The following is a 24,128-nucleotide window of genomic DNA, read 5'->3' as shown; positions in this document are numbered from 1 at the left end:
ATGGGTTAATTCAATAACCCATTTAATTCAAATTGTGTGAACACTGACACAAATAAATTCAAATGCTGAGTGAACAACTGTGTAGTTGGTGTAACCAAGGAATAAGAAACATGTTTGACTTACAACATAAAAAGAATGTATTTCTTCTGGAAAAAAAATATCCTTGAGGCCCGATGAATCTTCAAAATGTTGAACCACAGAAGGCTACAAAAAGGAGAAAATTGGTTTCACCAACACCACCCAGAGAGCAGGTTCTGTTTGTTGTGGAATTGATTTTCCAGAGATTCAGCTTCTTGCTTCTCTCTTTGTTCATTATTTATTTACTCATCCATTCAATTTATATGGCCACCTATCTCAACAAGTGATTCCAACTTTTGCCGAGGATCTATAATACAAAGATATAAAAGTCCCATAGCTAGAGATTTGGTACTCTCATGTGGCTTAATTTATTTATTTCTCTTTCCAGCCTATCAACTTTCTAAGTGCCAACCACCAACTATGGTACCTAATGCTGAAATCATCACTGAGAATGAAGATTACAATATAGGTATTACATGCATGATTTTGCTAGTATTTTCTTTGGATGTAGTCAGGTGGTATAAATCACAGAAGGATAGTGTTCTCACTATTCTCATGCCAGTCCTAATTCACTGCCTGAAATAGGTACCCATAACTTATTTGCAATAATTAAGTAAATAAAATTCCTGTTCTTGCCACACGCATTTCAGCATCCTAGCACAGTGAAGTCTGTATTCCTTATTTATTGTAAGTGCCAGGAATCTACTGGTTGCAGCTAGAATCACATAAAAGAGAACAAACAACAACTGCATTAACTCTGCCTCTTCTATCAATGCCTTTATCTGCTGTGGATAAGAGGAGGAAGCTTAAAATGAAAGTCAGGATTAGCTTTTATAAGAAGCTTTTATAAGAAATTTACCTGAGGAGTGAATGCTTCAATCCAGGAAGATCACAGAGATTAGAACCAGCATTGTTCCTCATATGATTATAATCCACAAATCCCCTCTTGAGGCATGCTCGACTCCTGGCAACAATATGGAAGATATTCAGAATAGCTGTTTGCCATTGGGTTGGTTTTTTTATATATATTTTTCAAATTTTCTGGACTTGCAACCCTTGGATTTCCTGGTGGTCTCCCTACCAAATACAATACTAACCAGGTCCTAGTTTTATTAGCTCTTGGGAGATCAGCTAATACTAAGACACTTCATCTCTGATTTTGCAGCTAAAGCAGTTCATCCCTGATTTGAAACTCTGATTTTCACATCAAAAGTGGGTGGGATTTTCAGCACTCCACTTTGCTTAAAACAAAGTTATCCTCACTTGAATGATAGCAGTGGAACCAGAATACAACATCATCTTCACTCTCCAAGCAGAAAATTAGCAAGACAGGATGGACTTTTCAACTTGTCAGTCAAAAAAATAAAATAAAATAGTAGTTTGAGTATACAAAATAAATGTTACCCACAAGTTAGAATTCTCCCACTGCATTTAGTGGTGCATAAGGGTAGATCTTTACCTCCACACCAGACATATACAGAGTTTGAAAGATTTGAAAGATTAATGAAGACAAGAGGATAACTGGAAGTGCTTCACAAGAGAATAGAGGTAGCAGATAACAAGGCTTTTCTGATGTGTAGTGCTACACACCTGGGAGAAATTTGCAAAGTAATTTGGCTAAAGATTTCTCCCTAATGACACCACCAAGTATGCTGAAAAGATATCAGATAAAAATTTGCCAGAGCATGAAGCCGTGATAGGGCCTATGCACTATATCCTCTCCCACCTCCTATTTCCCTTGACATGTCTTTTGATTAATTCAAATCACTAACACTTTAAAGTAACGTTTCCAACTTTAACTTCCACTTTGGCAACTTTAAGATGTGCAGCCACAACTTGCTAGCTGGGGAATTCTGGAAGTTGAAATCTATGCAGTTGAGAAACATTACTCTAAAGTGACTTTCTGGACCATGAGACAAAACATACATGCTTTCATTTAATAACAGATGGTCTTTCCCATTTGGCAAGATAACAATTTGAGAATCGCACTTTTAGTCCACCTGCTTTTTCTTCTCCCCTTACTTTGATTAACTTTATGAGATCCTGATCTCCTTCTTCACATCTAGTTCACTTATAATCATGATCCATCTGATGAGCCTTATTCAAAATATGTCTTTTTGAACTCTTGGAACACAGCTGGGTCCTCTTTGTTCCTTTCCTTAGGTGATATTATTAGGTATCAATGTCTTCCTGGTTTCACCTTGGTTGGAAATGAGATCCTGACATGCAGGCTTGGTACCCACCTCCAATTTGAAGGCCCTCCCCCAACTTGTGAAGGTCAGTGACTTTGATGAAAGTGCAAAAAAATCCCAGAACTCATGGCAGGGAGTAAGTAATACAGTATATGGATATCTTGCTATTTAATACTGAATATACAAAAGACAAACAGATATATTAAGACCTATGCTGTGGATACCCAGAAAAGGTGTTAAAAAGACTGTTCCTATAAAAAAATGATATAGATGATGATGATTGTTATTTATTGCCAAAAAATAAATCAGTCTGCATCTTCAGCTTCTAAAGGAGACCCAGGCTATATTCTAGAAAGAGAACCTAAAGTAAACATGGCATAGGTGCCACAACAGATCATCTTCTTGATTTCAGTACATAGTTTATATTTGTGCAAATGATATTTTCTTTTCAGAAGCAATATGGCAATCCATCTCATACTCACAAACCCAGTAGAGACAAGGATGAATACTAAGTTTTAAAAGGTCCTGAGATAATCATGGAATCAAAGTCTATTGCTAATTTAGAGGAAGATGCAACAGAACTGTTTCCCTAGTTAAATAGTCAAATAGGTGATGGGAAAGACTTCTCGTAGAGCCCTAGTGAATTAGTATGAACCAAAACAGGCAATCTTCACCAATCTGTGGACTAACTTCCAGAATTTACTAGCCTTCAGTGCTGAGATCTTGATCTCATGGGAGACCTGCTAGATGAGTTAGCCAGATTCCTCTATCTTCTAAGCCTAGTTAACAGCTCTATGACTAATTTTCTTTCACAGTGACATAGAGTGACACTCTGTGCCTTGCTTTTTTGTGTGTGTCTCAATCAGTTCACTGTCCAATGAATGAGGTCCTCCGTGAGTCCACAGGAGTGATCCTAAGCCCATCCTTCACAGGCAGCTATCCTCACTTCCAAACTTGCTCTTGGATGATAGCAGTGGAACCCGAGTACAACATCACTTTCACTGTTGAATATTTCTTGAGTGAGAAGAAGTATGATGAGTTTGGGATATTTGATGGTAAGTCATAAATATTGGATGGTTTTGGAGATGAGATTGTGGGGTGGGGTGGGGAGATTACCAGAAGAAAGATTGCTACATGGTATCCTTTAGGGGTGGAAGGTGGTGGAAAGGGAACAGGGCAGGAATCACATTGCAGTATTGTAGCTACCAGAATTTGACCCAGTGGGAAAGAAAAAGCAACAGATAGAGAAGAATATTTGTAGCTCAGAATTGAAATGAGAGGTCCTTACCCAAACTAGTGATATCATCAGTGCTAGAGAAAACAATATCAGGTGGTCATCACCAGTATTATTAATCATGAATTATATGATTGGTAGCATCATGCATTAGGCTATTCCTCTATAGATAAGACATCAATTGCCCTGGGGAGAGGAAAATGTAGTATAAGCATAAGAGTAAATAAAACTTTTTTTCTGATTCCATGTTGCTAAAAGACATGATTACCCAACTAAAGTGATTGACAGTAGAAAAGAACATATTATTTCACCTTCTGCATATTTAACTTTGGAGTTTACCTGCCAGGGCATCTAGTTTAGAAGGCTGTAAACTTTAATGTAAAGTGCCCTTCTTCAGCCTTACAAGCAATTGTCCCTTCTTCCTTCATCTTTTTGCTTTCTATATTTTTTCCTTTCATGTTGGAGAAAACTGCATTTAGTCCTCAGGGTCCTTCTTTCCAGATTCTCCTTAACAAATGATTTTCTTGCAAATCATGGTCTCTTGCTAAGCTCATGGTTAGTTTCACTAGATGAATTTATTCATAATTATGAAGATTGATTAGGAAGGATTTCTCTTGTCAGTCACTGTTATAATAGGACAGCAGAAGAAACATCTGTATTCAGCATTTCTTAATTCTGGGGTTTGGAAACTTGTAAGAAAAGAAGGCTGTTGCAACCATCTATCTTCTCTGGTCTTTATATAACCTTCCCGACTCCATAACCCACACACACCAATAAATTTAACTAGAATCAGCTTTACCCCATCCAGAGTGGTCTCAGGTTTATGGGGATTACCACCTAGCAAAATTGGTAGTGAATTGGAAAATTCCACACCAGGTAGATTTGTACTACTTTCATTAGGCTAAGTGCAAAATGTTGCTTTGAATATCACATCAGGAGATTTTCTCCAACATGGCCCAAATACAGGTAAAAAGAACTTTACAAGTGAACTGATTAGTATATACAATTGATGTAATTATCTTGAGTTAGTCTTTCTTATCCCAACCTTTCTTACCAGGGTTCTTGTTGCAGAGATTAAATAAGAGGAGATTCTACTGATGCTTCTGAGTTCACCCCAAAAGTATGAGTTATAAGAACAGGAAATAAACAACTAAGAAGAAATAAATAGATTCTCACATTTCTTTTTAAAAAAATATTTTTATTGTACATTTTTCATTATTATTCATCACAGTTCCAATTTTACAACGTCAGTGTACTGGTTATATCAAGTCCTCTCTTTTTTTACATAGTATATATCCTGATTGTGACTATCATACAGTATAATCTCTTTTGATTACATACTGTTATACATCATGATTATAACTATTATTTTCTTATTTATATCATAATACACTATTACATATATTCTGTGCATTTTAAACTATATTCGCATACACTCCCATTGTGGTATTGCTTACATTGTTTATTCTTACATATTTCAATATATCTGTATTTATTTCTATTTTGTTAATCTTCATTCATTATTAAATACTAATCTCTGCATCTATTATTTAACCAATTATACAATACATCCCATGTGCAATATTAATGCAATATCAGGGGTTTTCAGTTCAATTGTATAGAAGGTGAAGGCAGGGGTGTGATTCAAATTTTTTAACAACTGGTTCTGTGGGCATGGCTTAATTGGTGGGCATGGCTTGGTGGTCATGTGACTGGGTGGACATGGCTTGGTGGTCATGTTACTGCCTCGATGTGGCCAACTGAACATCACTCACATCAAGGCACGCATCTCCTCGCCTGGCCTCTCGTGACTGTGGGGATGCTGCAACAGTCGTAAATGTGAAAAATGGTCATGTCACTTTTTTCAGTGCCATTGTAATTTTGAATGGTCATTCCACACAAACAAAGTACCAGCAAAGGAGGGGGAAAAAACTCCAGAGACGTTCCAGAGACAGAAAGTCTAGTCCTGCCAAGAATGTTAATAAGGGTTAACAGAGAGGCAGTTTCTGTAAGCAACACCAGAATGTTTCCTTCCTGCCTTCCTTACAGGATTAGCCCTGTAATTTCTTCTAACAACTGGTTCTCCTAACTGCTTAGAATGTTAACAACTGGTTCTAGTGAATAGGTGCGAACTGGTAGAATCCGACCCCTGGGTGAGGGATGTATATTTGTGTTTTATTTTATAGTTATAATGTACACTGAAGATGGCATTTAATTTTATTGTATGAGGTGCAATGACCATAAAGTAAAATAAAGTAAATTAAGGCTTTTCATGGGCTCATGCTCTCCTTTTCTGATGTTTCTAAAGGGCCTTCAGGTCAAAGTTCACTGTTACTGTCTCTAAGTGGAAATTACTCTGCACCACTGCTGGTGACCACTTCAGGAAACAGAGCCTATCTCCACTGGTCCTCTGATCATGCCTACAGCAGAAAGGGTTTCCGGATCCGATATTCTGGTGAGTAGGGAGTGCAAAAGAAGTCTGATCATCGTTGCATAAAGCAAGGGTAAGCTGATAAGAAAATGTTCCTTCTTGACTTACATTTTTTCTGGTATTCTAAAACTAGAAATGTATCTCATTATTTTTCCCATAGAAAAGTTACCTGGCCTGTTTGAGATTTTTTTTTTTAATTTTGTTGGCTTTGCTTTTGTTGTTTAATTAATTCCTTCCTTTCACCCCCCACTTTCGGTCACTGAGTCTGAAGTCTTGGATTAATGCAATTTGCTAATGAATAAACATGAACCAAATTGTGCTGTAAATTGAATCGCATCCAGGGTTACGGCTTGCACTTTTTGTAGTAATTAATTTAGCAAAGGGTATTTATTATTAATTATAGCTGTATTGAGAAAGAATACATCATGCTAATCTCAAAGTAATACTATGGTGCGTAAAACCAAATGCCGTTATTTATTGCAAGTCAACTAATTTTGTTTGCAATTGTTTCATTTTATAAACACTACAATCCAGCTTTTCAGTTCACCATAAAACTTTTTGCGCTGTGGATTATACTTTCTTAAAGTGAGAATTGCTGAATGAGAAATAATGTGGTTTATTTCAATATGGCTAAATTGAGGTTATTGTTATTCAGGAAATAATCACTGCTTACATAACTAATTTCTAGACAAGTACTCTGCTGAGAGACATTGCCATTGTCATAGGAAATTATTTTGATCCATCTAAAGTACAATGTTGGTTTATAACTGGGAACCCTTCTTTCATGGTCATATAGAGATGACATAACTGTGAAGTACCAGTACCATACCAGTGGTGGGATTCAAAAATTTTTACTACCAGTTCTGTGGGCGTGGTTTGGTGGGTGTGGCCATGTGACTAGGTGGGTGTGGCTTTTTTTTTTTTTTTTGCTTTTTTGCAGCCCCCATCCGTTTTTGAGCTTCCTAGCCTCAGGGGGCTTGGGGGGGGGCGTTTTTGCTCCTCTGGGGCTCTGGAAGGCAAAAAATGGAGGGGGAGGCTGAACTCCTCCCTCCATTTTTTGCCTTCCTGGGCCTCAGCAAGGGGAATCCCGGCACACCTGATCAATGTACAGCTGATTGTCGGGAGGGAAAAAAAGAAATACCTTAGGCAAATGTCAGGAGGCCGGGGTAAGCAAGCGTCGGGCAGGAGGGCAACCGGCATGGCCAACCAGAACTTACTACTGGTTCGGCGACCCATGCTAAATTCTTGCTACCGGTTCGCTCGATCCGGTGCGAACCGGCTGAATACCACCACTGATCTTAGTATTGCTAAGGTTGAGAAATGCTGCTCTACATCTATAAAAAAAATTAAAGTGGAGGAAATGGGAAAAGTTGACCTTTGCTTCTTATTACTCATATATATTTCCCAACCATTGCCACAAAAAATCCCACTAAAATACATTTTAAAAAATGTGAATTACATTTTTTTCTTACATCCCCATGGATCCTGCACATTTGTGTGACTTGGGGTGGCTTCCAAAAACTAAACTAAATTTAATCCCTAAAATTGCAATAAAAGAACCATAAGATTTTTTTTTTTTTTTTTTTTGAATGACTGGAAACATTTTTCAGAAAGAAGAAATATTCTCAAATTGGGTTTAAATGGAAGAAAGAGAAAAAAAAATAGATGATAATTACTCAATAGGAAAAATGTGGAAGATGTACATATATGATTTGTTTATTTCTTTCTGTTCTCTACTTATTTTCTATCTTTCTGTTTTTTATATATTTTACTATATTATTTTTTTTAAAGTGCAATAAAACGTTCACAATCAATAGACTTCTTAAATACTGTTAATAAAAATTAGGACCTTCCTGTCCCATTGTCCTCAGAAAAAGGATTTGTCTTTATCATTTTTGGGGTCACACCTGGCCTCAAAGAAGGAGCTGCTATGGAAAATTTCATAAACAGACACAGAACAGCATCTGAATCTGTTTTTCACTTCTTTTGCATTTGCTACCTTTGTATGGTAGTACAAGAAAGAAGAACCTGTAATAGTTCTTCTGAATTTCCCAGAAGAGAAACAGCAATCATTTCACCATTAACATTTTCATGGTGGATGTTTTATCCTGGTCCTGATTTCATATGAACTTTAATTAGTCCACCTTTATCAAAGCAATTATGAAAGGTTTGGCAAAGAGTTCCTCAAAATTAAACAAGCCATTCTTGGAATAAAGTAATTTTTTTAATTACTTAATGAAAAGCAATCAAAATTGAGGCAGGGACATGCCTAAATGTGTCATAAATACATTAATGGTGTTATTCTGTAAATGAATGAACTAATATTTAATTGGAAGAAATTATGTTTTGATTATTTTACTGAGCGAACAAGAGCAACTTTATTCCACTGAGATTTTTGTGGCTTGCTTTATAATTCCGGTTTGCTTTTCAGAGTCCCAAATTATTTGCACTCTGAAGGGTTAGAAAGCCAAAAGATTGAGAAATATAGAGAAAGAATCAGAAAGTTTATAGATTTGGGTTTTAAATGTGATAATATAAGGGTAAAATTGATGTTTTGGTTTTGACTCACAGCAGAGTTAGATGAGAGCTATCCCAAAAGTTGCTGTACTGCAACTATCAGTATCGATAAGAAGCATGACTTATGGTGAAAGATTCTGGGGATTTGTAGTTCTACAATATCTGGAGTGCTTCAAATTGAATATTTCTAACTTTGAGGATGAACAAAGTATACCAATATCAAAGCATTTAAATTCTTAGATTAACAATTAGGCAAAACAATTGGGTAAGGGGAATCTAACAATCTCCTTCTGTCCTTTCTTTGAGTCATACCAGGAAGGTGAATCTAACATGAACCCCTAATGATGTTTCTAACCTCCAAAGATGCATGTTGGCAGTATAATTTCTTCTAATCTCTGGGAGAAGTCCTATTGACTTGAGAGCATATCAATATATTGAAAATGTTTTCCACTGTTCTGGTTATTTTTTCTCCTTAAATTAAAATTTTAGGCTTGCTCACCATAACTTTCAACTTTCTGGGTTAAAAAAAAGGAAGTGAGTTAACTTTGCCTCTGCCACATTTAAACTGAAATTCTTTTAAGTCAAACTCAACTATGTAGTTCTTTGGGAACAGTATGGAAGTGATATGAGATCTCTTTCTATAATGCTTTTTGAACTTTTCAATTTAGCCCTTAGTTCTGGAATTTCCTGGTGGTTTTTCCATCCATGTACTGAGGAGATCTCATGTACTTCATGAGATTAGCCAAGTAAAGTGTTGCTAAGGATGAATAATTCTAAGGAAACTTATTTGAGGATCTGATTAAAGATCATCAGAACAACTACTGAGGGGAACTGTTTGGAAGGAAGTGAAATCAGAGCAATGGATATTTTATGGAGGCAATAGTGGACATTTGTAGAAACTGGAGAACATTGGGGTAATTTTAAATGAAGGAGAAATGTCAGGGGTGAACCTCACAATTCCATGACTTCGTCTTCTCCAGAAACTTCTATCAAAATACCATTTTAAGTCCCTAACTTCACTCTAATCTCTTTTCACAACTTTGATTGACTTGGTTCAATATAATCAGCATCCCATAGCCTGCAGTATTGGTAAGGCCATATATCACCTAATGATATTATTACCAGTAATGTATGCTACATTTATGACTGAAATGATGACTTTCATTATATAACTTTACTGGATCATAAAGGTATGAGAGTATGCATGTGTATGTCTAAACTGAAAAGTGGGGGAGGCAGGGAAAATCTATGTTGGACAAAAGTTAGAGACCCACAGTTAAAATACCATTAAGAAGTCAACCCTGGTTGTACAAATGCTTCTGTTTAGCTCTATTAATTTATACCATGTTTTAAGGCAGCTTCCTACAATCTGGTGCCCTCCAAATGTGCTGGCACCACAACTACAATAATTCCCAGCTAACCAACAGCCATGGTAGCAGAGAATTCTGGGAACTGTAACCCAACCCATCCGGAGAGCACCAAGTTGAAGGAGGCTGTGTTGGTAAGTAGCAAAAAATGAAAAAGACAGGTTGGGTCTATAACATAAATCAACTATTGGGAGAAAACTCAGCATGACTTGGAAACATAGAAGTAAGGATAACAAACCAGTGGAAAGTTTTCCTCAAAGTGAATTTGAGAAGGCAGGTTTTTTGAGAACAGAAGCCACAATGTCTCTGAACAGTGACACTATACAGTGCAGTATTTGGTCCCAGCTGAGGTCTGAAGGCCTTAAATAACATGTCTTAGACACTGGGCTCTAATTATTCTATATGAAATTATTATTAATACTATTATTACCTTCCATGCTTCATACAAGTATAAACTTCAGCTGTCAGAATCTTCTGTGCCTACTGGGAAACCATGAGAGCTGTAGTCCCATACATCTTGAGGTTGTGCAAGAAGCGGAACACTGCTTTAATGTATGAATGTGAGCTGTGTCTTTGGGTCTGGTTTGTTACCAAAGGCATAGCATTAAATCTCAGTGGCATGGAGACACTGCGCCAAAGGTCTACGGCTGAACTTTGTAAGGAGTGGAGTTGAACAAAGCCATTTCTCTTCACATATAATTGCATGATATTCTATGCTTCTGAGTATATGCATATTTATGTTTTCCTTCCACTTGTGTAGCTCCTTATTGCAGCCTCCCTCCATCACCTCTCCATGGCTCCATCCTCAGCCACTCCGGCCTGCAGCCAGGAAGCACCATTTGGTTCGGTTGTGACACCGGCTACCGCCTTGTTGGCCACAGCTTTTCAACATGTTCAAGACACCCCCAGGGTTACCACCACTGGAACAAAGCCATTCCTCTTTGTCAAGGTGTGCAGGAGACAAACGACAACTGTATATTTCCTGTTGTTTATTTGAATGTTTATGTCTTTTTCACAGTACTCTACTGCAACAGGCTGCGTGTTACAATAATGCAAGGTCTAAAAGGGATGGCTATCCTAATATGCAAAATGTTAGAATTAACTCAGGCAAGACTGTTTTTCTCTTTCTCTGTATTGGAGTGGACGGATGGGTTGGTTTTTCCTCTTTCTGTTATTTTTACATCTGCTCTGACATATTCAGTGGTTCCATATTATGTTAACTGAGTGGATAATTTGACCATCCATTGGATTTTGCATCCTATTTCCAATGGTCACAATGAAACTTGGCATCAGAAATATTTGTTTTCAAAGTTGTGGGGATGGATGGGAGCCCCAATAAATCTGTGTTTTCAAAATTGTTGTAGGATCTCCCAGCTTTCCCCAAAACTACCCATCAAAAGGAAACCTAAGGCTAAGTGTGGCTTCATCCTCAGCATAAAGCTTTGGATAAAACCTAAAAGTAATTCCTTGGAGCCTTCCAAAATGGAGCAGATTTAAGCTAGTCTTTAAGTGTCACCAGGTTTTTCTGACGAATTTTGCACCATTTATCTGAGCTGAGCTGAGCTATGCAAGTCTTAGTAATATACCCCTTTCTCCTTGAAAGAGGAGAACTAAGAAGGGAAGAGAGATCTGATGAAAGAAGCAGTTCAGCCTAGTCAGCACACCTGAAGTTGCCATGGCAACTATAATTTTCAAAACCCACCAGAAGCCACACGTTATAACCCACCAGTGCAATATGTCTCTACTTGCAAAGGCAGGAATTAATTATCATTGTCTTCTGGAACTAAGAGTCAGCTAATTTTACTGGGTAGAACCCAGGACATCCACAAGATACTATGGATGCCCTGGATTAATAATTAAAGAGTACCAATAGAAGAGAATATCTGCAGCTGAAGGTTGCACTGTGGAGTCCTTGGTGCTCTCCAAGCTTGACTGTTTGCTTGCAGATATTTCGCTACCCAACCAGGTAACATCTTCAGCAAGCAACCAAGCTCAGAGAACACCAAGGACTCCATAATTAAAGAGTTTTCAACATCATGCAGGTATTGTTTTGAAAAATGAGGAAAGTTTTAACCAAGTTTCCTGTAGAAATAACAAATATAGAATGGTGTGTTTTATTTATTTTGCTTTATTAGCTGCTGCACTAGGTGAACTTGGTTGTCTGCAGCAACTTGAGTTCAATTGTTCTCTTCCAGAAATTTATTTGAGTGTCTCTCAGCCTACTGACCATTCGTAGGTCACACTTCTTCATGATGTGGTACTGGAATATTAAATTATTGCTAGATATCTTGAAACATGACACCTATACATTTGCACTAATGTCATTTCTTCATAAGGTAAATCAGTGGATAAAAGCTTGATGACCCATGGTTATTTTTTGTTTTAAAGGTTTCTACAATTGCTTGGGGAATAAGGGACTGAGGCCCTGGTTTATGACACAAGGACAGCCTCAGAGACATTAGCATGAATGTTAGGGATCCAAACAACCAGGGCATTTCTACTCAACCTTTTAGAATTTCAGTATTTATAGTCACAATTACATCCGGCATCATGTTCAGGAACATTAGATCTATCAATCCATTAATATAGATCACATTTTTTTTTCTGAATAAACCACAATGGTTCACTTGGAAGAGCTAGCCATAAATCCCAATTCACAAAATACAGCATCAGGGTTCACAAACCAGACCAACCATATTTTGTCTGTGAACAAAACAGGTCTGTCTGTGAACCCCATAATTGTGCATTTGTTTTTTTCCCTTTAAAAATCATATCCAGACGCATGACTTCTTTCCAAACATGTAACACAGCTCAAGCAAAAGATGTGAGGTGCCACTTGCTGCAAACACCCCAATCATTAATCTGAGACCTGGCAGGATTGAATGAAGCTAAAAGAACATTCCTTGTAAAGCTCTTGCCAACACTGAAAAACAGGCTCTGGTGGCAAGACAGAAGGAAGTGAGAAAGATAAAGATCAGAGATTGTCTGATTAGACTTACTTAAGCTTCATTTAGAACAGATTCATTTGTAATAATAGCCTTGCTCCTTGGGGTTCAGTGAGGCAGAATTATTTGTTCAGACTCCTGGTAACTAGCCATCCCCCACCTCTCTGCTTCTCTGAGCTCTTTCCAAAACAGACTTCATTGCTCTTTTATTGCTTCCCTTGACCTCTAGCCACTCTTTGTCTTAGCATCTCTCAGGAAGCTGCTTCCTCTGATTCTTTAAACAGTAGCTCCCTTTCAGGTTTTCACAATCAGATTTAAAGTTTTTTGCTGCCCTTGTAAACTCATTCCAGACTGTGGGAGTCAGAGTCTTAAAGAACAGGCAAATTGTTGGGTTTAGTTTTGGGGGGATGTTTTTCCTCAAGTATGCTTCTTGAAATATATTAACACCAAGAAACATGAAGTAGCACCAAATATTTCAGGGCAAATCTTTATCAAAAGTCATGTAGATAGTGTCCTTGCTTAATGATTGGTTGTTTTGCAACCATTTGAAATTAGTCTATGGAGATTCTCAGTCATCCAGATCGTGGTTGTTCCGAAGTTGCTTTTTCAAAAGGCAGCTGGACTTCGTTTTTCCTTGAAGACATTTCATTTCTCATCCGATAAGCTTCTTCAATTCTGACTGAATGGTGGAGGATGGAAGGATTTAAATTCTGGTCATAAACCGAAGAAGCTTCTTGGATGAGAAATGAAACATCTTCAAAGAAAAACAAAGTCCAGTTACCTGTTTGAAAAGCATCTTTGGGCCATTCAAAATCAGGAAGGCCACAAGTTGGGTGCTTTATGGTCCACTCCCAACCATTGTAAATGGTCACACACACACACACATGGTTACATGACCACAAGTCAGGTGGGTCAGGTTTTACAACCAGTTCTGGGGTTCCACACCCATATAACATCAATTTGCAATATTTTTTACTGCTATTTGGCAAAAACTCCAATTAAATGAATGGGTTAACTTAACGATTGCCACGAAAAACGCTAGAAAATTCCTTCCAGTCACATGGGTGACTTGACTTACAACTGCAACTTACAACTTAGGACTGTAATTCTAGGCCCAATTATGGTCATAAGTTAAGGACTATCTGTAATGATATATTCTTTTAGTTTGAACATTTTGCTGATGCCTTCCTGTTTTGTCCAATCTTCTTTAATTTCCTTTGCAGGCTGAAGCTGATAAATGCCAGCATCTACAAAGCTAAATTCAACTTAAAATGCCATTTATTTTTTAATGGATGACCATAAACCCTAATACAAAAATAAATAGCAAATGTCTATTCTTCTTTAATAACCCAAGTGATTGTGTTTAGTCCCTCTTTATCCCTACTGGTCAATGCTCCCAAATTATCCTCTTAAATCACCAATCTAATCTATAAAATAACAGATGTTCTGTTTGATTGCTGTAAAGATTCCATCATGCCATATTCTGCAAAAGGATGCTAAATGCTCCAAATTAGAATGTTGTTTTGATGCAACAGAGCACAAGCGATGTTTCCATCTTGTCTGATGAACCATTTGCCTAAATCCAAGAACTTATAACTGAGTCCATTCCTGCCTGACCATCTGTGCTAGAAGCAAATTAGATGGAAGTCAAGGGCCTTCTCTAGTTATTTAATGAGCTTTTGGGCAAATTGCAACTGGTCTGAGCAGAACTGCATTAGGACTAACTAGGCTGTATATTGGCATAGGATTCATAGACATTATCCAGATGAAGACTGCCGCAAGATTTTAAATGCAAGCATGCCAGATGTTTAAAGACAGTTAAGATGCACCTTTTCTGACTAATATATTTTATAAAAAGGCATACGTAGTTGTATCTATCATCTGCCTGCCTGCCTGCCTGCCTGCCTGCCTGCCTGCCTGCCTGCCTGCCTGCCTGCCTGCCTGCCTGCCTGCCTGCCTATCTATCATCTATCTATCTATCTATCTATCTATCTATCTATCTATCTATCTATCTATCTATCTATCTATCTATCATCTTCTCAGAACTTTTGCAACAGAACTGAATAAACATCCCAATGTCTAAAGTGGGTTTAAAAGTAATGAGTGCCAGAAAAGGAATAATTCCAAGGGACTGAGATTCTTTGTTAATCAAAACCCCAATAAAAATCTTGAGTGTTTACACAGGGAAAGGGAAGCCTAGTCAGGAACAACAAGACAAAGGAGAGACTCTGAAGGAAAGTGTAGCTAATTCTTCTTTCAAATAGTTTGTCCATAAGATTACTAGAGCTCAAATCCTCTCTGGACATCTGAGTCCCACCTTCAACAGCTGTTATTTAAAGAATTCCTCTTTGGCCTTGAGATAAAACTTGCTCTTTTCAGTTGTTGAATTCATTTTATTTGGTGGGAGGCAGATGGGATAGAAATGCTGCCAGACACTTCACTTTTCCCTGGTTAGGTAAAAATCTCCTTTTGCTGGTTTTCATTAAAGCTCCACCAGCTGAGACTTTCATTCTCTCACTTCTAATAAATCCTGGAATGACAAACTGCTTTGTCTTTTTGTCCAGGGCAGTGTCATTCTTGATTTCCCATGATGTTTAGCACATCTGATAACATTGAAATTAACGTTTGGATAGAGGTGACGCTGGAAATGGGTGATGAACCCTTAGCTTGCCTCTCCTTAAATATATCCTTCATGGCCATTCTTCTCCATCCTGCAAAATTTTCTTGCTTGCCTTGTAGTCACTCTCCACAATACAGGTAATCCTCAACTTACGACCGCAGAATTTATGTTGCTTAATGAGAAATTTGTTAAGTGAGTTTTGCCCCATTTTACGGCTTTTCTTGCCACATTTGTTAAGTGAATCACTGCAATTGTTAAATTAGTAACACGGTTGTTAAGTGAATCTGGCTTGACTTTGTTTGGCAGAAAGTCACAAAAGATGACCACATGACCAGGACACATCAACCATCATAAATGTGAGTCAGTAGGGAAGCATCCAAATATAAATCACGTGACCATGGGGATGCTGCAATGGTCATAAGTGTGAAAAGTGCTCATAAGTCACTTTTTCAGTGCTGTTGTAATGGTCACTAAATGAACTGTTGTAAGTCAAGGACTACCTGTACTTAAATTGCATTTATTATTATTTAAATTTATTAGCTGCCCAATTCTATTGGACTCTGGGCAGCATACAAAATGAGGGAGAACATAAAAGCGGCTAAAACATTAAATCAAACAGACAGCCTAGATGAAAATAATCTAATAGACAGCAAAAACAATTGAACGAATAATAAACATCAACCCCAGGCTTGGGACCAAAGCCAGGGGTTGATGTTTATTTAACTTGCAATCAGAGAATATAGATCTTACAGTGGCAACACTCAGTCAATAACTATGATTACACAAATTAGAATAAAGCAGGTATCTATCCAAAGACTGAAAGGAATTGTATAAATGATTTATACAAATGCAGTGCTGGTTCTTGTAATGCACGGTTTTGCCCTGGTGATTCCCTTTATCTCATGTAATGAAATTCTCTTCAGTTATTTTGATTGTTACAGAGGGAAAAGTCTCTGGTTATCCTTGTTGCTTGTATTCCTTTGCATTAAATGTGAATAGTAATAAGTGGATAAAGGAAACAGATATTGTGCATTCTTACAAAATGAAAAAAAAAAAGGTAGTATAGCCACAGTTTTAAAGCTACCCTGATTTCTCAGGGGGCTGGTTAAGTCAAGGCCACATCTGGAAATTGAAGTTCCCACCCCCTCATCTCTCTCTCTCTCTCTCTCTCTCTCTCTCTCTCTCTCCCTCCCTCCCTCCCTCCCTCCCAATAACTGGTAGGTTGCCAGAAGACCATAGCTGTGGGTGTTAACAGTCCCCATCTCCTCCCTCCCCATCTTCTTGAATGGGATCTCTTTTAAGTTGACTGATCCAGTCCTTCCTCTTCCTTTTGCATTTTGCAATCCTCAGTCCTTCCTCAGACAAATTATTGGGTTAAACTATTTCTGCTCCACTCCGTACCTCCATATCCCCCTCCCTCCCCCCTCCCCACTATTTCTTTCCCTCCCTCTCCCTCTCTCTCTCTCTCCTCTTGAGCTGCGTCTAGCTATTTAGCTATCCATCATCTATCCATTAGCTATCCATCTACCTTCCTAGCTTCTTTTCCATCCATCCATCCATCTTTCTTTCTTTCTTTCTTTCTTTCTTTCTTTCTTTCTTTCTTTCTTTCTTTCTTTATTTATTTATTTATTTATTTATTTATTTATTTCGTTCTCTTGAGCTTTGGGAGGGGGAAAAGCCCTCTAGGTCTCTGGTTCACTAATTCCATCATGCCTACAGCAATTAGCTTAATATTTCCGTAAATCTCTACCTATACCACGGTTCACTTTAGCATCTCTGAGGATCCTCTTTCCTCTTATTCTTTAAAGTGTAGCTTATAGACATTTAAACCCCTCATTTTTTCCATCTGCAAACTCTTATTCATTTGGATCAAACTTTATCTCCTTCAATAAATTCTCAGACGTCAATGCAACCAACTAGGCTGAAGAAGGATATCTATTCCACATCAAATATACAATATCCCTTATAATGTGAATACACATTTTTCATTAGGAGCCTCAATTGGAGTACAATATTAAGTACAGTACAAACTATATAGTTTTCATTGAAAGAGTGAAGCAAAAGAACCAGCACCCCCTCCCCAACCTTCCCACCCACTCATCAATTTCCCACATGCAAAACCCTACAGGGGTCATAGGGAGAACAAAGCGTTTAACAACTGGCAGACAATTTGGGGTGGATGAGCTGCCCATGTGGCCCTCCAAATTGTTTTTGGTAAGGTAATCCTTGAAGGTTATAGAGATTACAGAGCCGAATCAGTCAAAAGCATGGATTTTCAGCTGCCTGTCCTTTTCCCTTGCTGTCGCTGCTACATGAAATTGGTATTCATCACACTTAGCTGTCTAGACGCCTGGCCTTGCCAGAGGTTTTGCTGATCTCCTTAGTGGTTTGGGTGACATGTACACAATTATCTTCACAAAGCTAGGATGTGACTGATGACACCCACACTGGACAGCTGGATCTGTTTTCCTTCCTTCCTTCCTTCCTTCCTTCCTTCCTTCCTTCCTTCCTTCCTTCCTTCCTTCCTTCCTTCCTTCCTTCCTACCTTCCTTCCTTCCTTCCTTCCTTCCTTCCTTCCTTCCCTGCTTATGCTAATTATTTCCAATACAATAGGCCCTATTGTAGAAGGAGCCTATGTCCTTGATTATGAAGGCCCTGCTGTAACAAATTAGACCTTCATATTAGGTTATGTGTTTCTTTCACCATCTACTATAGCTGTTCTTTCAAAATCCATCTCCAGCCTACTATTTCCTCTTATTCATTCTTCTCTTTTTCTCATAAAGGACCTTTTTTTAAAAAATCTAAATGCTATTTGGATGTTTATGCTGCAGCTTTAGCTTATCATTTTAACTTGGCTTGTGTTTAAGCACAGATTCCTAATCACAATTCTGCTGGCCATTGGCCTCCCAGCTTAGCCTGCAGGCAATTGCATCAGGGAAAAGATAGTCCAGTATGTCCACAGGTTTGAATTCATTTAATTGAAATAAACATCCAGCAGATCATTGGCTAAATTGCTATGACAACATAACAAGTTTATAAATATTCTAACTTCACAATGATGAGTTGTTTATACAAAGACAGTAGATCCATAAATGGTTGTTTAAGAGGAAACAGATGTTATTTAAAAATATGCCCCTTTTAGGGTTATGTAGGTCCTCAATTTCCAAGCTACAAATCAAATGGATCACCTAAATAAAACTAGGACAATGGCACTATTAGACTTAAAGTACAACAAACTATAATTAAATATGATCTTAAGATATTCCAACAAAAACAATAAAGGTACTACCAATTCCACCCAACATTTAAAAGTGTATCAAATTTAAAAAATCCTAGTGCTGACAGTTCAAAATAAATAGCTATTTAAAGTTTGGTTAAAAGAGCTCTTACCTCACAATCAGGAGGCTGTGAGTTCAATCCTAGGTAGAGGCTAATATTTGGAATAGGCTCTCCTGCTCGAGCAGGGGGTTGGACTAGATGACCTCCAAGGTCCCTTCCAACTCTGTTATTCTATGATCTATGATACCTGGGTTTAATGTATTTCAGTTAGGATAATAATCTACAAATCTATGAACTCAGCTGAAAAGGACCTACCCCTTGAGTTTATACAAAGAATTTGGAAGTCAATCTTGAAGTAAAGATGGAGTAGCAGTAGTCTGAGCCCAAATCATAAAGGTCAATATTTTTAGACTGTTAAAGATGGCCCATCTTCCAACTGTTTTTCCTTGTCATTTCCTAAGCAGTTGTATGAACTGTGGTTTCTGATTGCCTTCAAAGATAGGTTTCAAGTCGCATAAATCAAGGTAGGCATAGCAGGGTGGGGGACTAAGGCAAGGTCTGTTCTTGGGTATCATCACAAGCTCAAAACAATTTGAGCTACTGTCACAGACATCCCCAAGTTTAGGCAAATCTTCCCTGTTCAAAAGGAACCATAACCCCAATCAATATTGGTCACAAATTAGCTGACTTCTCAACCCACACTTTGTCCCTCATTGGGGATTATATATTAATTTATATGCTTTTGTCTTTGGCTCGCTTAGAGGAAGTCCCACTGAAGTGTGTCTGTATGTTTTGCAAAAAGAAATCCAAGTAGTATGCTTCTACACAGATGGGTATCTCTGGAGGTTGGTGAAAGCATATGAAAGTCTTCAGAGCTTTGGGGTGGCAAAGAATGCATCACACAACGTATTGTGATAAGGATGCATCACTACACATGTGTGATGACTCTGTTATGCATAGGCCACCCTGAGTTCTGCACCTGCCTCAAGACATCAAGTATATGTTTGCAGGATTTGTGTGATGTCATAACACATATATTTGGGGCATCCTTGTTTACTGTAAACGCTACTATATATGTATTGGATAGGGAAAACTCACGAGAATGAAAACAGGTTACGTTTGGAAGCACAGCTAGACTTTGTATGAAGGCAAGCAATCACATGTCTTAACTTTTTCTTCCAAGCAATCTCCTGTGGAGTTCCCAGAGCTCCGAAGAACGGGGTTGTTTTTGGCAGGGAGTACACCATGGGCAGCAAAGCAGTTTACCAATGCAAAGAGGGCTTTCATCTCCAGGCCCAAGATAACTCCAGCGTGGAGTGCCTGGCTACTGGACAGTGGAGCAATGGCAATAATCCTCTTCCATGTATGGGTGAGTCTAACGTGGTCCACCTTCAACCTTCCATGTTCTTTGTCTCTTTTTAAGTATGATGCCTTTGTCTTAATAAGCATCCAGAATAATTTCAAAAGCAACCAGAAGCTTATTGTGTCCGAGTTAAAAGACCACCTCATGAGTTGGTCTCTTGGAAACAGTAGTTAGTTAAATGCTTATTGGGAAATTAGAGAGAGGGTATTGTATAGAAATATAAATCTCTTGATCCACAGGGCCAGATATTTTCTTTTATGCGAACCCAAAGAAAGATCTCATGAGTGAAATCCTCCTGCTGGACCTTTTTTAGCTGGGCTGCTACTCTGCTGGTGAAGGGAGATTCTATATTGAGAAACTCAAAAAAATCATCTTCCCAGATAATTTTGTCCATGGTTTTGGTGGAGCAATTTAAGTCACTTTTTTTCCCTTCTCTGCACATGCTTTAGTTTCTTTGAGATAGAACTTCCTATGCAAATGTAACTCTTTCTATATTGATTTTTTTCTATTATATGCAAGTATGTGTTATATCAAAAGGTGGAAGCTCAATTTCTAGCTGACACTGCTAAACACCTTTAATAGACTTGCCTTCCCATCTGTTGTCCTCCTATAGATACTAATGTTCCACTTAGTTATCAGGTTCATCGTTCCCCTTGTTCAGAAATAATTCAATGTTGCCTCAGAGGTTTGTATCCTCACTTCATTCAGCTTTGTGACAAATTTGGATCCGTTTCCAAATGACCACCAGTTTAGAACAAATTCAGTTCAGACTGTTCAGTGACAATGACAAATACAACATTCTCCTCTTATTTATAGCTTTCAGCTGGTTGTTCTCAGTTAGAACAGACAGATGAATGGGCCTTTAGTGTGACTTAAGATTGTTTCTCTTTTCATCTCTTGGTGAATCCAGCGGTCAGCTGTCCTGACATCAGCAGCATTGCTGTGGAACATGGGAGATGGAGGCTGATCCATGAAACTCAGTACCAGTACAACGCACAACTCATGTTGATCTGTGACCCAGGCTACTATTACATTGGGTATCGTGTCATTGGCTGCCAGGCGAATGGGAAATGGAGCATAGGAGAACCTATGCCGACCTGTAGAAGTGAGTGTGTGTTTTAGGAATGAGAAATCAAAAGGAATATAACAGTGTGTGCATCTGGGAGGATAATATGACACTGGGGTGGGCTGGGCTTGTAAAACAAGTGAGTAACAGCAAATACAAGAAATGTGTAAATATATAAGAAACAAGAAATATAAAAATATACTTTCCAGGTTAAAAAATAAATATCATAAAACAAATGTACTCAAAGAAAGGATAAGTAAGAATGGCCACAATGAAGTTGTTTAAGCAACTCTCCAGTTCCCTGGATGACCCATTATTGCTTCAATAATTAGGTCTTGAGGGACTTCTGGAATGTGACAGGGGACAGAGCTTTCTTAATATCAGAGAGAAGGATGTTCCATAATGCTAATGGTGACTGTGGCTTTGTCTAATGAAAGAGTCTGGGATCAGTTTGAGTTTATGAGTCTTGAGGAAGCAGCTAAGTCTCTGCAAATAAATTTGATAAATAAATAAAGTGCTAGCTGTGCTGCTTTCCAATTGATCACTGTTCCACATAGTTAGTTAAAGCCTCCCATAAGGTGGCAGAAGGTTGGATTTGAGCAGTAGCCAACTGGTTTTGAGATGATATTTACCTCAGTTTTGAAAGAGGTGGTGGGAAGTGTCCTGCTTTAAAAGTCTTTGTTCAGTTTGATGTTCTGAAAAAATGTTAAACCCATCTCCAAATTTCCCTTCTTAGGAAAGATTATAAAGAAAGTGGTGCTTCTGTATCTTCAGAAAGCCCTACAGGAAGAAGATTATTTGTCTTAGCAGTAATTGATTCAGGCCAGGATATTGTCAGGTTCCAATGTAAAGTGAGAAAGAAAAACAAAAATTCAAAACACAGTTTTGAAATTTAAATTTATCTCTCACAAACATTGGCATGAACTGACATACATCAGTTGTAAATTCAAAGTCAGGACTAAGTGTCCAGTTGATGTCTCACCAGTTTTGAAATGTTCCCTAGCCTGCCTAGCCTCTCACATGCGTGCCCCACCCCCATTCTTCCCTAAGCCGATTCAGTTGACATTAAGCAGGGAGGCCAGTAGAGTTCCATCGCCAGCCACACTCAGTGCTCATTCTCTCAAGCATCTGCCTTTGCTTCAGCCACATGGCTGGCCAATAGCTCTTTGGCGTTTATTTCATCAGCGGCAGCAGGCCTGGCGTGGGCTCAGCGGTCCGGTGAGTTTAGCGTCATGGTTGCTGTGCCGTTCTTGAGTCCCTACGGAAAAGGCAATCTCTGTTTTTCTGTTTCCCACCGGAATGGCAGCCCTGGGCTGCCAGGCACACCAGGGCTGACACATATAGCATGGAAACTGTATTGGCTGTGCTTGGGGTTGATCTGTGAAGTGACTGAAATCTGGTCCTCCATGATCTCTCAGCAGCATTTGATGCTATCAACTATGCTATCTTCTTGCACCATCTCTGAGGAATTGGAGTTCATAACACTGTTTTGCAATGTTCTCTTCCTTCCTGGAGTTAAAATTCCTGTGTAGGGATGGCATGGCATGGCATGGCATGGCATGGGAGACGTTTGGCCCAAAGACTTCTACTTTGTGGCATGCCTTAGGTCTCTCTTTGTTTGTCATTTCTTTTCCAAATGTAAATGAAATTGCTAGGGAAAATCAGCACTGTTTAGTACCATCAATCACGTTGATAATACCCAATTATACATTTCATCCTGGGACAAACAGGTGATTGCATGCTTGGAGACTCCAAGGCCTAGATAGTGAGAAACAGACTGCTCGAATTCCTCCAAGACAGACTGGCTTTGGATCCATAGGCCTAAATTCCAGGGAAATCCTATCTGACTCAGAAAGGCATTGTAAACCCCCCCATCCACCCACCTCACCATTCAGAAGCTGTCCACAATGTGAGATCTTTCTAGACCAGGGGTGTCAAACTCACATCATCATGGTGGCATCGTGTGATGTATCAGGACTTTTTTCCTCTTCGCTTAACTGGACATGGGCGTGGCCACGTGTGACACATCCGGCCCACAGACCAGGAGTTTGACAGCCCAGTTCTAGACTCACAGTTTTTGCTGGATGAGCTGATGGCAGCTGTGACTAGGAGGGCCGTCCACATAATAACATCATGTGCACTAATTGTAGACATTCCCAAGCCAGGAGGTTCTACTTACACTCATTCATGCCCTACTTACCTCTCGTTTGGATAACTGTAAAGTGCTCTACAAGAGCATTCAGATGCTACAGCTGGCATAGGATGTTATGACCTGAGCAGTAATAGGTATATTTCAATGTATTTTGGTGACCCCAATACTTTGGAAGCTGCAATCATATAACCTATGCATTTGGGGGAAGGTTCATGTGATTGTGTTGTTTCATGCATATTGAAGGATGGGGATTTTTTTTTGTGGCCATTACTCTTTACATCAATATTTCTCAACCTCAGCAGTTTTAAGATGCATGGACTTCAACGCCAAGCCGGCTGGGGAATTCTGGGCATTGAAGTCCACACATCTTAAAGCTGCTGAGGTTGAGAAACACTGCTTTACATTATTTTGATATTATTCACCTTCCACATTTGGGAATGGGTAGCAGACAAATAAAATTAATTAATAAAAATACAGGTGTTTTTTTTTTTAATAAGGAACCACTTTTATTCCCAAAAAATTATATGGTTGGAAAAGGTTCTGGAATATGTTCTTAGTGATGTATCACTTAATAAAACCTAGCACACCAATTTTATAGCTAAAATTATTTTCTTATTAAAAAATCATGCCACCTCAAGTCTCACTTTTTGTTGCCAAAGTTTTGTAAAGAGGATTTGGGAATCCACAAAACTTGGCTTAGGAGTTGTAAAGTCACAAGACTTAGTTACTTCTTGACAGCATGCTAAAATGCATTTTAATGAGTACCGTGAAATCCTCCATCCTATGTTCTACGAAACTATCCACTTGAGGTTGATTAAATAAAGGATGATTCAACAATCTGCAACTTACTGTAACATACACACCCATATCTGAAGAAACAGTGA

The 24,128-nt window shown here is 38.5% G+C and overlaps 1 protein-coding gene across 2 annotated transcripts in view; it reads left to right on the top strand.

Annotated features, from left to right (window-relative positions):
* The window catches only part of CSMD2 (CUB and Sushi multiple domains 2), a 642,692-nt gene that overhangs the window by 555,422 nt on the left and 63,142 nt on the right, over positions 1-24,128 (top strand). For both annotated transcript variants that reach the window (XM_087970516.1, XM_087970515.1), the window contains 7 exons: positions 467-547; positions 2,242-2,355; positions 3,137-3,325; positions 5,813-5,959; positions 10,580-10,768; positions 19,847-20,032; positions 20,937-21,131. In XM_087970516.1, coding sequence (XP_087826642.1) covers positions 467-547; positions 2,242-2,355; positions 3,137-3,325; positions 5,813-5,959; positions 10,580-10,768; positions 19,847-20,032; positions 20,937-21,131 — 1,101 coding nt within the window. The remainder of the gene's footprint in view (positions 1-466; positions 548-2,241; positions 2,356-3,136; positions 3,326-5,812; positions 5,960-10,579; positions 10,769-19,846; positions 20,033-20,936; positions 21,132-24,128) is intronic.

Source organism: Notechis scutatus, chromosome 8 (genome assembly GCF_049901735.1).
Source record: "Notechis scutatus isolate UNSWTSFEM ecotype Mainland chromosome 8, rNotScu1.2, whole genome shotgun sequence".
Taxonomy (NCBI): Eukaryota; Metazoa; Chordata; class Lepidosauria; order Squamata; family Elapidae; genus Notechis; species Notechis scutatus.
Note: the sequence above shows the minus strand (reverse complement) of the source record. Positions and strands in the feature narration are given on the sequence as shown.